At 50.3% G+C, this 17675-nt stretch overlaps 1 protein-coding gene across 3 annotated transcripts in view; it reads right to left on the bottom strand.

Moving 5' to 3' along the window:
* ARHGEF5 (Rho guanine nucleotide exchange factor 5) overlaps positions 1–17675 on the bottom strand; it is a 47926-nt gene that overhangs the window by 14220 nt on the left and 16031 nt on the right. Inside the window, exons 2-6 of one of the 3 annotated variants that reach the window (XM_065570692.1) lie at positions 11405–11508; positions 4169–8666; positions 1747–1828; positions 1296–1360; positions 723–985 (exon numbers count right to left, since the gene is read on the bottom strand). In XM_065570692.1, the coding sequence (XP_065426764.1) occupies positions 723–985; positions 1296–1360; positions 1747–1828; positions 4169–8654 (4896 nt within the window). In that variant the 5' untranslated portion in view covers positions 8655–8666; positions 11405–11508. The remainder of the gene's footprint in view (positions 1–722; positions 986–1295; positions 1361–1746; positions 1829–4168; positions 8667–11404; positions 11509–17675) is intronic. The other 2 variants (XM_065570684.1, XM_008165430.4) reach the window with 2 other exon arrangements.

Below are 17675 nucleotides of genomic sequence, written 5' to 3'. Positions count from 1 at the left end.
TTAGCACACCCCCCCCCCCCATATTGCCATTTCTCACAAGTTGTCTGATCTCCTCAGTTCTACCTTTTATTTCTCCATCAGGGTTCTCAAATTTCCCCCAAGTCCTCATTTTCTCCTCCTTCTCTGGATCCTCTTGCCCCACTGCTTCCACTTCAGTGCATCTTGATTCCCCTTGTCTTTCCCACCCCATTTCTCTGAATCTGCGTGCTCGGTGTCCTCCAGTTCCCTCACAGCCTCTTTTGCACACAATGGCCAACTTTTGATCCTTGCATTCTTTTTCAGAGGAATTATAGTCCGGGCCTTGATTAATGTAGTCTTTTAGGGTCCTCCAGCTTCTTCCACTCTTGGTCTATTTTAGTAGCAGGGGACTGGACCCAGGAGGTCCCTTCCAGGCTTATGTCCCTAATGCTTCCTCCTATTGTACCTTGCTCCACAAGGCTTCTTAATTCCTCCAAATTTGCTTTCATAACATGTACTGCTGGGATCCATAACTGCATTCCTTACCCTTGCATGCCTTTCCCTTACTATGCTGGGTTCAATTCACTCATAATCACAGGTATCAAGCTTCCCTTTAACCTGGATACACATTGCTGATAATTTCTCTTCCTCTTCACCCATCTGCATTCCTGTATCATGCATTCATGCTCTCTGATTTGTCCATCCATCTATGCTGTCCCACCTGGCCAATCCCCATCCCGCTGCCTATAGCATCCATCCATTACCTCCTGCAGTTTCTGATCATCTCGGGACATGTTCAGCAGCATTCTGCTTCCTCGGATCATGGGGATGTCCTGCCAGAGGGACGCATTGGATGAGACTGACAGACGTTGAAGATAAGAGTCCTGCGAAGACAGCACTTTCCTCCGTAACCTTGGGGAGCTTGGAGAGCTCAGTTCGAAGTCCTCTGCCAAAGAATCTGCTCTCTTCTGGCTCTGGATTGCTTTGTTCAGAGCCACATCGCTGTATTCCTGATAGAGTAACCTTGCTGTGGAGAGAGGCCAGCAATTCAGATTCATTCGAAAGCAGTGACTACTGAACTCCCTGTGTGGAGAGGGCTCCATTACTGTTTCAATACAATCAGTCTAAGACAAATGGACATGTCAGAGCCTATAGTGTTTATAATGCACCTATCACCAGCATAGCTCGCCACATCTCTAACCACTTTGCATGCCGATGGTTACATGGCCCTCTCTATACTCTCTCACTGATACTCCCACCTAATTTCACTGTAGCAGCTCTCCACAGGGGGGATAATGGCTGGGGTTTTCTAGAGCACTTAGATGAGAGGTACTTACAGGAGTTGATCAGTTTGGAGTGTCGGCGCTTGAAATTATCCAGTGTGTCTGCAGATTTCTTCTCCCTGTCCGGGGAGAGAAGTTTTGGGGAGCAAGGAGACAGGAGAAAATAAGAACTGCTGAACTGGATGTAGCTTATCCAGATCTCAGTAATTAATCTGGAACAGCTGGGACTTCTCTCTCCATCAAGTTCAAAGTCTGCATTCCTTATTTCTATTGCAAAGGACCGTTGTCAGGATGATGGATATTCAGAAGTAAAGGGACATGAATTCCCCTCTTGCCCCTTGGGGAAGGGGATCCCATTGCATGGGCAGCCTGGGATGAAGCTTAGGCATTATCTCAGAGAGCATTTTGCTCTGTTGTCTGTTTCTTGGGTCGCTAAGGAATCACTGGAAAGTTCTGGGCCTCTGTACCTCAGGTGGAAGGGATTAGAAGCAAATGTGAGACTCACCGACGTATAACTGTGTCTAAGCTGGTTGGCTGGTCCTTGTGTGCTCCCTCCTCTGAAAGGACAAGAGAAGTTATCCCATTTTCTGCCAATAAGACAGCAAGTGCACATGAGAGAGATTCCAAGTAGCCAACTGTAAGGACATGATGCAATGCAGAAATCACATCCTAAACCCTATGTAGAGGCGGTAGCCTGAGACTGGGACCAGTGCCCTCCTGAGGTTTTTTTTCGGGCTTTATAGCTTCATGGCTTTAACAATACTTGGCACTTACTTAACACTTCGTACCCATCATTTAGACAATAATTCTTGTCTTTCATACACACATCTTTCCAAGCCACCAAATGGGAAGAGGCCTGCATTTTCAAAAGTGACAAGGACTTTGGTGCCCAATTTGATGTGCCTGAAAAGGGCCTGATTTTCAGGGTGTGGGTGGCTTGCTCAGCATTTTCTAGAAATCGGGGCCCCTTTAAAGTGCCTCAAGTTGGGCACCCACCACCTGAGGCACCCAAAGTCATTTCTGAAAATCTGAGCCTTATTCTTGGAGATGTTCAGACCCCAAAGCTCTGATTGACTTCACAGTTGTAAATACTCAACACCTCTGGAAATCGCCCTATACATATGTATTGGGAGCACTATGGTCTAGTAAATTAGGCATGGGACTAGATGTCAGAGCTGGGTTCGTTGTGATTCTGATATTGACACTAAGTCACTGGTGACCTTTGGGAAGTCACTCTCTCTTTCGCTGAAGCAGGGTTCCATTTGTAGAATGGGGGAAATATTTACCTCCTTTGAAGGAGGGTGTTAGGAGAGGCCTAACTAAATCTGAGGAAAGAACTATATATGTGGCAAAGGATTATTCAGACCAGCTGGTGGCAGAGATGAGAACAGAGCCCAGGAAGGGGACCACTATTATCACTAACTTCTTCCACTTTGGGGCCAAAAATGTATAAGTGCAATATTTTGAACCAAAGTGGCTTCAATGTAAAAACACTTCCAGTATCCCAAAATGCCAATATTTATGCAGTGTGAAAAAACGTAAAAGGAGTCAAGGCAAAAATATGCCAAAAGTGTCACTAATTTCATCCAGTTCAATATCTGTATTGATAAAGGGCATAGAGATCTCATCCTCCCAAGTACACACTAACTACAATATTGGCTAAAGTGCATTATGCCTTTGTCTAAAGAATTCATCATTGGCTTCCACCAAAGACAGGACACTGGATCTGATAGATTAGCATTCTGATGCAGTAACTGAAATTCTCTGTTCTTATGAAATATTTCTCCAAGGGTAGCATGGGGTCAGAATGGGACCTGAAGGTTTCTGAATCAAACTGAACAGCTCTCAAATCTGTCACTAAAGAGGTGGCACCAAATAGGCCAGGAGATCCAAAATCTCACCGGCCTTATATCTATCTCACTGTCATTCTTTAAGTGTGTGCACTTTTTTGTTATTGCTTGAAAGTTGGCTATCACCTCATCTGCAGACATGGAACAGCCTTGGGGTGGCAGCAGAGGCCTCGACCCTTCAAAGGCTAATAGCTTACTGTGAAAAGATTAGTACTAGTGGGACCACTGCATGGCTTAGGAAAAGGACTAGAACTCTGAATAAGGACCGAGTGCGGCTACACAGCATTTTGGAGTGAGCCTCCAAGCCCAGGTCAGCAGACATTAGCAGGAGCACTGCTAGCCTGTGCTCTAAAAATAGCTGTGTAGACAGAGCTTTAAAGTTATAGGGTGGGCTCTGAAGCCCACCTTATCTCCCTAAGCTTCAGCACCCGGGCTCCAGCCCAAGCCACAACTTCAGAGCAATCTATACAGCTATTTTTAGAGTCCTAGCATGAGCCCTGTTAACCCAAGTCTGTTAGCCAGCACTGGGAAACTTGCTCCAAAATGCTGTGTAGACATACCCACTGGGGCTCAGTGGGTAGGCAAGGCAGGAGAGAAGGGAGGCTGGAGGAGCAGGCGGGGAAGGTGGTGAGAAGAGATGCTGGGCAAGTAGTTGAGGAGGGACTAATTTAGTGAAATGGGAGCTGGGTGTGCTGTTGGTAGCTATTATTAGTATTGGTCAGTCTGGAGAATGGTGATTGGGATAGCGGTCCAAAGCAGGCAAACAGGCAGGCCTCGCTTGATGTAATAGCTTTTTTATCTCTGGAAACCCCAATAATACAGCTCAATTTTAGTGACAAGGGGGTATATTTCCACAGGGCAGGACTGAGGGGCATTAGCAGAGCTATGAGGGGAGCCCAGGACTGGAATAGCAAGGGGACTGCAGGGCAGGATAGAGGGGCTTTGGCAAAGCTGTGTGTGGATAGTTTTGGAAGTGGGTCTCTAGCTATTCTCTGGCTATAGCTATTTTCACTCCCTCACTCCTCCATCATTTGCTTTATGCTGAGATTTGGTATTTTAGGAGGAGAGGGGTCTCACCTTGTAAGCTGTCTGACAGTACTGACATCTTCCTCAGGCCCTGCCGGTGCCAGTCTTTGCTTTTTGCTCGGTGTTTGATCACGTTCTCCTGACTCCCTGAATTGAGTCCCAGCTCCTTCATGTCCACCCTGATGACTTTTTTATCTGGCCAACTTGATGACTTCTCCAAGAATGCATGTTTGACGGCCACCTCTTTCACCTGGGCCGCAAGGTGAAGCGGTTCTCCCTGCCCTTCCATCTTTTGCTTGCATGTCCTAGCGCCCTCTGCTTTCTCGATCATCACTGCAGGGGCTGTTGTGTTCCTCGTATCCATGCTGGTGGGGCCTGCCTGTGCCTGGTCCCACTGGGGCTCATCGAAGACTGCATCCTGTCGGTATAGTGTTCTGATGGCTGGTGGCGATGGAGGGCTGAACTGCAGGAAGTGGATTGGGTTGGAGAAAGCTAGTAGTGGGGGTGGCTGTGCTGAATTTCTATTCTGAGAGTCTGTGGATGTTCCCCACCCTCCCAGGGAGGGCCTGGAGGTGTAGTCAGGTGTGGACTTTCCACAGTGTGTAGCCAGGTGCTGACCCATTGCTTTAGGGTTTCTGTCAGAGTGGCCCATGGGTGCCTCATTCTCCAAAGTGGAAAAATCTGAGCTCTCGGCCAATGAAGTGGCCCCTGAGTCACTAGTGTCCACCTCATCCAGTGTAGGTGAGATGACAGGATCCCACTGGGCACCAGACACTCCCTCGTGGGTCATCTGCATTAGGAGGGGGTTCTCTTCTCCATCTTCCACAGCAGGGGCAGGGACCAGAGCGTGAGCAAGGCTGCCGGCATCAGGCACAGAGGCTGGAGCCTGGGCAGGGCAGCTGGAATTGGGGGCAGTGGCCAGTAATTGACTAGAATCTGATACACAGTTTAGAGGTGGAGTGGAGTTAGATACAGGAGGCAGAGGCTGGTCAATATCAGGTGCAGGGGCTGAAGGGTGGTTGGAGTCAGTCACAAGGGACTGAGACTGGAGAAGCTGGTAGGCATCAGCCAGAAGAGCCAGGGGCGAGCCAGGTGCAGAAGCTGGAGGCTCGGTGGCATCAGGCACAGGAACCAGGGGCGAGCCAGGAGCCAGAGGGGGGGCGAGCTGGTCAGCATCTGGTGCAGGAGTCAGAGGCGAGCTGGGTGCAGGAGCCAGAGGGGGGGCGAGCTGGTCAGCATCAGGTGCAGGAGCCAGAGGGGGGGCGAGCTGGTCAGCATCTGGTGCAGGAGTCAGAGGCGAGCTGGGTGCAGGAGCCAGAGGGGGGGCGAGCTGGTCAGCATCAGGTGCAGGAGCCAGAGGGGGGGCGAGCTGGTCGGCATCTGGTGCAGGAGTCAGAGGGGGGGCGAGCTGGTCGGCATCTGGTGCAGGAGTCAGAGGATGGGCGAGCTGGTCGGCATCTGGTGCAGGAGTCAGAGGATGGGCGAGCTGGTCGGCATCTGGTGCAGGAGTCAGAGGCGAGCTGGGTGCAGGAGCCAGAGGATGGGCGAGCTGGTCGGCGTCAGGTGCAGGGGCCAGGGGCGAGCTGGGCAAAGGTACTGAAGAGTGGGCAAGCTGGCTGGCATCAGGCACAAGGGCTGGGGGCGAGTCGGGTGCAGGAGCTGGAGGGTGGACGAGCTGGTCAGCATCAGGCACAGGTGCCAAGGGCGAGCTGGGAACAGGAGCCAGAGGGTGGGCGAGCTGGGTGGTATCAGGTGCAGGGGCCAGGGGCGAGCTGGGCACAGGAGCCGGACGGTGGGCGAGTTGGTCGGCGTCAGGCACGGGGGCCAGAGGTGAGCCGGGCGCAGGAGCTGGAGGGTGCGTGAGCTGGTCAGCATCAGGCACAGGAGGAGGAGGCTGTGTGTGCTGCTCCAGGGCAAGGACTACAGCTTGTTCTGGGGGCTGCGGTACAGCGTTAAGGGCACTTCCTGTTCCTAGCACTTCCACCTCTAAGCTCAAATGTGACTCATCAAGTAAAGGGTTGTGTTGTGCTGCGTGAACGACGTTTGCTTCCACTTCCTTTCCCTGGAAAACAAAACTTCTCATTGGGGGCTTTTGGTGCCTCTGGTCTTTCTCCAGGGAATTCGGGGGAGCAAGAGCCATGTCTGGTGCTTGGGATGACTCCAGGTGCATTGTAGCTGGAGCTGCAGGAGTAGATTCTACTTCATCTGTGTCCTTGGGCAGGCTCTGCTGTGGAGGGGGACTTCTGAAAGCCTTGGAGATGGAAGGTTGGGCACTAGACTCTTCATTAAAGCCCTTCTCAGGTGTAAGCAGACCATGGGGAGTCTGGACACCCTCTGTGCTGGCGGTCACTGAGGCTCCTTCACTAGAAGCTGCCTCCTGCAGGTAAGAAGTCTGGCTGGATGTGTCCTGTACAGAGACTAGTGCTTTGTCCAGGTCAGTACATCCCACAGGGCTCACTTGGGATCTTTCATCAGCATCCTCCTGAGATGGGCCAGGTGCTGATACTGCTGAGTTGAACTCTGATGGCGAGGCTAGAGTGAAATAATGATGACTGGGAAATGCTGGGTTTTCTGCAACAGGATGGAGATCTGTGGGACCAAAAGATCCCAAGTTCCTGGCACCAGAAGAAGGGTCCAGAGTCCCAGAAGAGTCTGGGTTCCCTGCACCAGATGAGGTTACTTCTCTGCATAACGGAGAGATGGCTCCTCCATCATCAAAGCTCTGGACTGTCCTTCCATCTTCGTCACTATGGTCATCCTCACCATTACTGGCTCTGTTATCCTGACAGGTTTCTTCACAATCTTGGCCATTGAAAGAAATGAAGCTGGAAGGGTCAGAAACCCCCACGTCTCCCCAGTGCGCAGAGATGTGGCAAGTGGGGGAGTGCATCATGGAGCTCCCACCCACTGGGTTCTGACTTTCGGATGTTATCCCAGCAGGTGGCTGAGCTCTTACATTTGCTCCTCCAATGCAGGCCTTCAACACTATGCTGGATAGTTCATCCTCACCAGGATGCTGATCTTTGGAGAATGAATCCTGGGGCAGAGAGGCCAGCCCTGTTCCCTCAGCCGAGGAAGTGCTCTCCCCCTCATCACGGAGGTCCCAGTTTTGCTTGGAGAGAGAAGGTGACGCTGGATTGAGTGCTGGTGGTGGAGCCTCCTGCCCCACCTCTTCCCTCCCTGGCTCTTGTTCCAGCTCATCCCACCTCTTTTCCTTCTGATCTTCCCTGTCCCACACTGGCTCCTCCTGCACTGGTTTCGCTTCCTTCTCTAGCTTCTCCCATTCTGGCTCCTCCTGTTCCAGCTCTGGCTGCTTCTGTTCTGACTCTTCGGGCTCCTCCCTCCATTCTAGCTGCTCGTGCTGCCACTCCTCCTGCTCTGTGTTTTTTGCAGCAGTCAGTATGTGGAAGACGCACTCTCTTGGAGATTCAGTGCTGCCTTCTGCTCTTCCATCATCTGCTCCTTTCTCCTCCTCCAGAAGGAGGTTTATAGAACCAGATGGACTTTGCCTAGCAGCCACTTCTGTTTTCTGGTCCGTGGCCAAAGCATTGTTCCCTCTCTCATGGGATGACAGGACCATCTTTCCATCTGCATTTCCTCCTGTCAGCTGTGAATTTCCTTGGCTGTCATCCAATAAGGGGTAGGGTGGGTGATGTGAAGAGGAAGAGTCTGTATCCTCTCCCCCTCCCTGCAAGCCTCCCACTTTTTCATCATTATCTACAGAAGGCATGGGATTCATCCTGCCTACTGCATCCATCCCAGGAGATGGCTCCTCGTCGGTCCTTGCCACTGCTTCAGTACTTGGTGGGAGCTCTCTGATGGTCCCATTTGCTACATCCAACCCCTGCAAGGGGGGATCTCCAGTAGTGTCATCATGCAAAGTCTCAGTCTTGCAATGAACCTCTGAAACTTCTTTACACACCAGGAAGTGTTTAGTGGCTGGTTCCCTCTGGCTGGGAACAGTGTCTGTCATTGAGGTTTCCTTATGCTGTGCCTGGGGGACAGCAGTATGACATGCCAGGGACTGTTTCTGATCCTGAGGAAATTCAATATGAAGGGCTGGAGCCGGTACCTGCGGGTTTTTGTCATGAGTGGCTATTGCCTGTGGGACTGTGTTGGGAAAGGAAGAATACTGACTGCTTTCAGGATGAGCTAATTTCCCCTGTTCAGAGTTCGAGGCGTGATCCCATCTCTGTTTTTCCAAAGATATCTCTTGTACTGCAGGATCTTTCTCCCACTCTGAGAGTCCTCTCTGGTGCCTTAGATCTCTCTCCCCTTGTTCCAGTCCTGACAGAACAGGGTTAGAGGATCTGCCACACATCTCTGCTGATTCCCCAGCAGAGAGATTCCTCGGCGGATCCTGGGCAATGGAGATCTGTGCTCCTTCTGCAGAGCCAGGCAGCTTGGTGCTCATCTCTACAGACTCAGTGGTGGCATAATGTCCCCTTTTGGCTGGTGTAGGATCAGGGTTTTCCTCAGTAGGGCTGCTGGTTGCTGGGGGAAAGGGGTCTCCCCCATTGACTTCTTCAGATTCCATCAATGAGACATCCTGTAAATGAGAACACAAATATTTTGCATTATAAAATGGCTAGGTTGGAAACTGTGAGCGGATTGACCCAAGGAGCTTTGAGGATAAAAGCTAATGTGTCTGGGAAAAGAAGTGAAACACATACCCAATGAGTGGGAGAGAGTCAGGAAACTGTAATGGTGGGGGTGATGGTAGACGACAAATTAGATTGTTCGTAATGTGATAAAGCAACAAATCACACGGGTGTAGTATTGGACTGCAGCTTGAGAGGCTGGTCTAAAGAATTGGGTCTAATTCAGCCTCACTTACACCAGAGGAGCCTGCTGACAGCAGTAGTGGGAGCATGTGTGAAAAACAAGGAAGATTCTAATCTACTGCCTTTACCTGTCTGGGCCATGTCTTGTCCCTGTCCACCCTGAAATGGGTCTCTATTCCCAGCCTCAGCAGTTTCCCATACTCCTGCTGGCCCTGGAATGTTTTCTCTAATATTCCAGCCTCTCCTCTAATTAAAGCAATGGAAGATAGACCTGCTTTTAAACTGCTGCATGCATCATGTGTTGGGTACCATACCATCATGCCAAAGCCACAGTACAATCCCCTCTGCAATGCCCAACCATCTCAGTCTTTTCAGGTCCACCGCTGAACAAATCTGTAACAATCTCCTTCCCCAGCTTCAGAGGGTCCTGTGGCACCTTTAAGACTAACAGAAAGGTGCCACAGGACCCTCTGTTGCTTTTTACAGATTCAGACTAACACGGCTACCCCTCTGATACTTCCCCAGCTTGTCTTTCAGCTGTCAAACCCTCCAGACAGCCAATGAGCAGTCCTGCTATTCTTGGCTACAGCAATCATCCCATATCCCTTCAAGTAAAAAACCTATTTCACCTCTGTGCCCAATCCTGTCTCCGGAGCCATCAGATAACACCTCCCAGTGAAAAAATTCACCATAGCAGCCCTTCTAGCAGCAAGGAACTGGGATTTCTTCCTCTCCCCCACCCCAAATCAGATAAGCAAATGTATGACCTTTCCCTCCCTGCATATTGCCAAACCCTTCTGAATCAAAGGTCAGGAAACTAAATTCACAATGTCATTGCAAGGAAAGAAGGGTGCACAGGAACGTTCAGGGCTGGGCCCTCTCTACGTAAAAAGAGAGAGATCAGAGAGACTGGGGATGGAGAGTGAGAATCATGTTAGAAGTCTGTACCGAGGCTATAGCTGGAATTATTGGGGTGCATGAGTGTATATGGAAAGGGAAGTCTCTCATAACAATCAGGTTATTTCATGGGGGCAGGGGTGGCAGCAGGGTCAAAGAAAATCTGTGTTCCCATACAGGAATGGAAGATAGTAAGGGCTTTTCTACACTCTCAAGGGGAAGTGGGTTGGTTAAAAGAGGCGTGATGAGACAGTAGCTAAACATGGTGGTACCTAGATAGTACCTGGAACAACGGTGTTTAAATCCCTCACAGCTGTATTGTAATATAGCACAGAATACTTATGGGAAGAGGTCCCCTCCCCAGTACTTACACATTGGTTCCCTGCATGTGATTCGGGGGGTGGGGGGGAAGATGACTTATGTACTCTCTCTGCCTGTGGGTTTAGTGGATCAGAGATCCTGGCTGTCTGGATCAATCTCTCCTGCTCGGCATCTTGGGGGTGAATGTTCTTTAGTTGATGTCAACAACATTACTGGCATCAGGGGTGGCCTCTTCAGCAAAAATGCAGTCCTACTCCTCATAGTAGTTGTAGACCATGCAAGTTCTCCCTAAGGTCTTGTTATTGTTCTTCACATTTCTATAACCCTACAGGAGCTCCTTTCCTTTGTTAACTGAGTCCTAGGCAGGGATGGCTAAGAGGCCATGGCCCTCCCATTTTTGAAAGTGGATGGGCCTGGCACATCCACTTTTCACCACAGGCCTGCCCCTCTTCTTACCCCTGAGGCCCTGCCACTGGCCAGGCTGGAAGCTGGAGCCTGCTCCAGGTAAGAGCGGCCAGGGGAGCCCAAGAATAGCCACCAGCCCAGGTTCATGCTCAGGGCAGATGGAGGGTCTGCGGCTCTCCACAGCTGCCCGGGTGGCTCTTACAATGTCCCGGCTGCAGCTTTTCAGACCCCCAGGCCAGAAGCTGGAGCTGGGTTGGGGTAAGAGCCATGTGAGCAGCTGTGGGGAGCTGTAGACCCTCCACCTGCCCTGGCTGGGGAACCTTGGGAGCGGGGACATGGGCCAGGGGTTGCTCCCGGGGGCCCAGGCAGGTGGAAGGGCCCAGGCTCCCTGATGAGACTCCATCTTCTGGCTTGCCCGGGGGGTGGGGCCTCATTTCCCCCCACATGCTTTAAGGAAAATTCTGTCACCCCTGGTCCCAGGAGCACCCCCTCTCCTTAATTTGTTCTGATAGCCACTTGTAGATCTGGGCATTCTGCTGACTTGGGCTTGGACACACTCCTCTCCACAGAGGGCAAGGAAGTCCAGGACCTCAGCACAGGACCATGCAGAAGCATAGATCATGGATGGAGACCCACATCTCTCTCCTTCCTGATCAGGATTTTTCCAGGCTCCACAGTTTTATGCTGTTATTCAAACTGCCAGAATACTCTGAAGTCTACACTTTCCTTTCTCCTTGAAGACTATGAACAACATAATTGCCAGCAGTTATACGGTACCACACGGCCCTTTATAAGCAAGCACATTTATTCTTAAGGTGAAAGCATTACACAGAAAACACAAAAAATAATAGACGTTCTTATGCATGTGCTAAAAGCTTACCTGAGGTCATCAATCAGTCTTAGGTGGTCTCAGCTGGCCAAAGTCCTCCTGATCTTTCCCAGGAAGGATTGGCGCCACCTTGGACAGAAGGTCCCAACCCTTTACTGGATCAGAAAGAAGGCCTGAGTCACTTTAAACTCAGGATATTTATCCAAAAGTCCTTTCTTTATCTGTCAGTCTCTGCAGAATCTAGTTTGAACCAATACCCGAGCTGCTCCAGATGCTGGCACTTCCCTGGAGTTGGTACAACCTGACAGAATTTGCCTAATCGCACCCTGCCATTCCCCCTCCTCCCCCCCCCAGTTTGTGTCACTCTTGTCTTAGTTCCTGGAGGAGTTGTGGGTCACACACCCCCCCCCATGGAATTATATACAATCCCTGGCTCCCAATTATACATACATTTAAATCAATAAGGTCTCCCAGGGATATGGTAGGAAACCACCATATCTGTCACAGCTTCCACCCCTACTTTAACTGTGGGAAAATTCATCCCGAGTGTCCGTGAACTTGCTTCTAAAGTAGGTTTACTAATGCAGAGCCAGATGGCAGATGATTAAAAACAAACTTATGTGTGGATGCAAGGCAATTTATCCCCAAGAAACCCCAGTTAACCTGCAACAAGTTTCAAATATAGACGAGCCCTTAAATGAAACAGGAACAGGGCACTCTGGAATAAGAGTGCCCCACGTGCAGTTAATCAGGAATGACTCCAGGTGTAGACAGGCCCTAAGATTCTCACTCTCCTTAAATTAGAAAAGCTTTAACTTTCTCCGCCCTCTTTAACTTTCTCCGCCCTCTTTACCTTGATTCAACAGGCTCCCAGATTCTTTCCCCCAAAATACATACACACATTAGCAAGGTGTATGGAACACATGGTGCTATCTGTCTGTGCCAGTTCCCCAGGACCTGGCAGCTGCGCTGAGGCAGAGTGGAGTTTGCACACGCACACACCCATGCTGTTGAAACACATCACCTGGCAGGGAAAAACTTGCTCCACCCTTAAAATGTCTCTGTGTCAAAGCTGAGCTAACACAGACTGCTGGTTGAGATGGTTGGTCTTTGCCCTTCCTTTGCGGAGGGGCAGCAACCTAAGAGATGAAAATCTCCCTCCTAGTAGGAGCTTTTGAGCCTACCTCACTCTTCGTTTGCTCTCCGGTCCCTCCCCCTTCTCAAGCCAAGCCCAGTTCCAGGAGTTCATTAGCTCAGGGTGTGGTCTTGTGTTTACTGCTTCACATTCCATTCTCTGCTTCCAGCGCTTCTCAGACACCTAACACCACCCCCAAGTCCTGAGGAGTGTGGGGGAGAGACAGACACAAACCTTCACAGCTCACCAGGGTCAGTGGTTCTCCTACAGCAGATCTGCTAGTTTTAAATGTCCCACTAAGCGCTGTGCACACCTTTTATAATGAAACACAAAGGAAAGAAAAACTTGTCTGCTTTTGGTAAGAAAATGAACCTCTGAGCCAGTCACATGTACCTTTTGCTAAGGGCTGAGCGCTTCTAAAAGAGTCAGGCTGGGCCATGTTGGCTCCGGGTCTGCCTTTCTACCTCCACAACCTACCATTTCCCTCCCCAGGCCCTGATTTCCTCTCCCGTTCTCCCACATGCACACCCACACACTTGCCTGGTGCCATTCCTAAGGAGTGGCCTATGGCCCCTTGCTTCTCCCCATGTCAGGTTGGCTGATTGTGCTCTACCAGACTGTCCCAAGAGAATGGGTGGCGTGGCTGGCGTGCCACCCAATCTTCAGAAGCAACTGGACTAAGTTGCTGATCTCACTGCACCACTGCCCTGCCTCATGGCATGATGCAGTACGTACCCTGTATTGGCAATGGGGCCAGCAACTCATTACCATTACTTCCTTGATTAGCCCAGTAGAGGACAGTGCTAGCCCCAAGAGCAGGGGGTCTCAAACACGCGGCCCGCAAGGTTATTTTCTGCGGCCCGCGAGCTCCTCACAGCCCCCCCCCCAGCGTTTACCTAGAACGGCTCTGGCCCGGCTCTCTGCCTGCCTGCCCTGCCCCTGTGCCGCTCCGGAAAGCGGAAAGAATCTAGGGGAGAAGAGGCACAGGGGTGTGTGTTGATGTTGCATCAGGCACCGCCCCCAGCAGCTCCCATTGGCCACAGTTCCCCGTTCCCAGCCAATAGGAGATGCTGGGGGCGGTGCCTGAAGCAACAGCAACACACACCCCTGCGCCCCTCCTTCCCCAGGTTCCGTCGGCTTCCTGGAGCAGCGCAGGGGCAGGGCAGGTAGGCAGACAGGGAGACTGCCCTGCCCCCGGTGCGCACCAGGCCAGAGCCCACCCCCGAACCCTTCCTGCAGTCGAACCCCCTGCCCTGAGCCCCTTGCCGCACCCTGACCCCCTACCACACCCCTCCTGCACCCCAACCCACTGCCTTAAGCCCCCTGCCGCACCCCGACCCCCTGCCATACCCTTCACCCTGACCCCCCTGCTGCACCCCACACCCCTTTTGCACCCCAACCCCCTTCCCTGAGCTGCCTGCTGCACCCAACCCCCTGCCGCACCCCGCACTCCTCCTGCACCCCAACCCACTGCCCTGAGCCCCCTGCAGCACTCCTCCTGCACCCCGACCCCCTGCCCTGAGCCCCTGCCACACCCCACACCCCTCCTGCACCCCCTGGCAGCAGGGAGGGGGTGGAGTTGGGGGTGAGGATTTTGGGGATGGGGTTGGAATGGGGGCTGGGAAGAGGTGGGGCAGGGGCGGGGCCTCATGGAACGGGTGGAGTGGGGGCGGGGCCGAGGGCGGCGTGGGGGAGGTGTCAGTAATGCGGCTCTCGGGCCAATGTACTAGTCCTCATGTGGCCCTCGTGGTCATTTGAGTTTGAGACCCCTGCCCTAGAGATACATAGAGGGGAGGAGAGTGACAGGGTCTCACCCACAGAAGATGGCATCAGGGAAGAGGTAGGTTTCTGCAGCTTGTTGACGAACGGAACTGGGTGGGGTTTGAAGGGAGCAACTGATGACAGGAGTTTCTCTAGTGATGACCCTGTCTCCTTGACCCAATCTGTAACAGAATGTGCGGTCATCGCTAGCATTTATCTCACTAGTTTGTGTACAGCCACTCCTGCTAGAGTGGCTTCCTTTGGGTGAATGTCAGTCTTGCATTTGGAAATCAAAGTAGTTCTTCCAGAAACCTGTGTCCTTCTGGTATATTTGCATAAAACACAGAACATTCCATTGAGTCAGAAATAGAATGTACTGCCAGCTACACTGCTATTAATATTACTGACTTTTCTACACAGAGTGGACTGGAAATTTGACACTGTCCCCAAACACACAGGTGGGGGGGGGGGGGGAGGAATCAAAAAACTTTTGGAACTGATGATATCTGCTCCCCTAGAAAGTAAAACCCGAAAAAGGGAAGTGGCGCTATTTGCTACTGCAAATTGATTGAAAAGGAGGGGACCTCCCTAGCAGACAAGCACAGATGATGCCAAGGTACTCAGCTTACAGTAGCACCTCACGACTTTGCACTAAAGGATGTCAGACTCCTTGTGATGTACTGAACTTTTTAATGATCTGGTCACTCACTAATTTGAAAAAGCAACATTTACACTTTGTTCCTATATCTGAGCAGTTTGGTTTTGTTTAAATGATGCCATTACTGCATGCTATGCTGCAGCATTTTTTTTAAATCATGACGTCTTGGTACTATGAAACTCTACTACAGCATCTGCTATTGAACCTTTGCTGAGTAGTGGGTAGTGACCATGTGTTGCACTTCCTGGAGGCACAGCAAAGACAACATAGTTCTGGAGCAGTGGGGACAAAAGGGCCTTTAAGTCACCTTTGCATCCTTCCTGGGTTGGATGGTGCCAGTGCAGCCCTCAGCCAAGAGCTGCTTGGTCTGATACCAGTCCCTTCTTCTGAGGGTTGACTATAAACTGCTCCAGAGCAGCCGAAAATCCACATAGTGATGTATGTCATGGGAATTCCCCACCTCCCCTTTGTGCTCCTGACACGCCCCTTTGAGCTCCACTCTCCACCCACAGCATCATGTCACTGTTTGCAAGGAGATTTACATAGGGCCACTTACTGTGTCTCCAGCAAGTCTCTCCCGGGTGGCAGCCGTGTTTTATGGCACGTATACACTGGCACAAAGGCAGGCAGGGGCCAGAGCAAGAACCAGAATCCCACAGGTTAACAAAGTGTGGAATAGCAAGGGTCTATTTTTGTAAATATAAAACATAGGTTATACCTAAAGCAAACGTGGGTTGTGAGATACAAATCCCATTAAAATGCCCCAGTAAAGTCAAAACACTTTAAAGATTGGCCTTGTCTGCACTGAACCACTGACCTGTTACTGAGTGCAGGTGTCAACGATCACTTTAGCTGCAGTGGTACTGAGCACAGTTAAGCTGCAAGTGTAGATAAGGGCAAACAACAGTCAACAATGTCTCAGGCAATGGTGAGCTGAATACAGATTGTCCTCTGTACTGGCAGCTTAACTGTCCTCAGTATTGGGTCAGCTGAGCAAGGCACTGGGTAACAGTATTGCTCACCCCAAGGGTTTAAAAAAAAATCAGGAGTCGGGCCCAAAAATATCATGAGCTAAAAAAAAATGAATACAGGATTATGCTTATTTGCCCTCTTGTTTTTGAGTCTTTAAAGATCACAGATTTCAGGCTTTTCTCTTCAACCATGAGGGCGCAAAACTTTATTTATTTATTTATTTATTTTTTAAATGAAGGTGACAATCTCACGGGGGGAGGGATAGCTCAGTGGTTTGAGCATTGGCCTGCTAAACCCAGGGTTGTGAGTTCAGTCTTTGAGGGGGCCACTTAGGGATCTGGGGCAAAATCAGTACTTGGTCCTGCTAGTGAAGACAGGGGGTTGGACTCAATGACCTTTCAGGGTCCCTTCCAACTCTAGGAGATAGGTATATCTCCATATATAATGTAATCACCTGGCTCAAGGAGCTGGGGCTTTAATACAGACAGCAACTAGCATGAGATTTGTGATAAAAATCAAGAGTTGGCAACACTGAAAAGGAGGAGTATTTCTCTAAGGCTGGCTGGGGAAGGGTTGTACTAACTGTTATATTCTCTTTCACCATTTTAGTATTGTCTGGATAGCTCTTATCTCTAGTGTGCAGTTTTAAATTGCTTGCACCTTCCCTACACTACAAAATTAAACCATTCACTAACTCAGTTTCAAAAATCATTTCAATCTGGCCTACTGTGCTGCACATACTAGTAACCAACAGGTGGCAGACAATTTTGTGATCACAGTCAATGCTAACAAAGCTCAACAATCAGATCCATCATGCACAAACTATTTGCTGACATCCTGTCAGGCCCATTTGCTTATGGTTCAATCCTGCAAAGATGGTCAGCAATCTCAACTCCCATTGCCTTCAATGCATGTAGAAGGCACCCAGCACTTCACAGGATCAGGTCTGTATATTATTAGATTTCAATTTGACACTGGAGCCTAAGTAAACATACTAGTGTGTAAATTCTGCAAAGGAATCCCTCCAGTTCCCATGCATCTCTCTGGATATGACAGTGAATGCTTAACTATGAAGCATGTGCAAGCTAGAAAGCAGGCATGAGCCAACAAGCATTAATTTTACATTCTAATCATTCAAACACCACTAGTTATGATCTCCTAATCAATTTACGTTTTAAGTGTGCTGCTATTTCTTGATCCATTGGAAAATATGAAGCTTGATATTTTGATTGAATATGCAGCCACTTGCAAAGGAGTTGAGCTATTCACAGAATGTGCCTTCTGTCCATCAGCCCTGCCAGTCATTGGCCAAGAAGAGTACCACATACACACTGTGATTATCAAAGGAAGGAACCAGAGCCAATAAAAACAAAGGAATCCTCAAAAGGCCATAACCTATCATGTGGGTTAACTCTAGTTGTAGGGAAGCTCTGAGTGGACAAATTTGAAGCCTGAATGGCTCCTTGAGATATTTATTGGCTGAGTGATTAAAAAGTCCACATTACCCTTTGCCAACCTTTATAGACACAGACCCCAATTCTTGATTGCCTTACAGCCTCTTTACCCCATTCCAGTCATGTAATGACCCTATAAATTAGGCAGAAGCGACTCCCAGGGACTACCCCTGAGCAAGGGGGTTCACAAGAGACAGCACAGAACTAATGGCATGGCTCTATACCACTCCTCTTCTTAGCCCCCAATGTAGGGGGCCTGCTGAGGGAAGGATGGGCATGATAAAATGCTCTGTACTCTGGCTGTCTTTGGCTAGCAGAGGGCTTGTAGCGGGCCTTGCAGTC

This window comes from Chrysemys picta, chromosome 1, assembly GCF_011386835.1.
Source record: "Chrysemys picta bellii isolate R12L10 chromosome 1, ASM1138683v2, whole genome shotgun sequence".
Taxonomy (NCBI): Eukaryota; Metazoa; Chordata; order Testudines; family Emydidae; genus Chrysemys; species Chrysemys picta.
The sequence above is the reverse complement of the archived record's forward strand: the minus strand, read 5'-3'. Positions and strand labels throughout refer to the sequence as shown.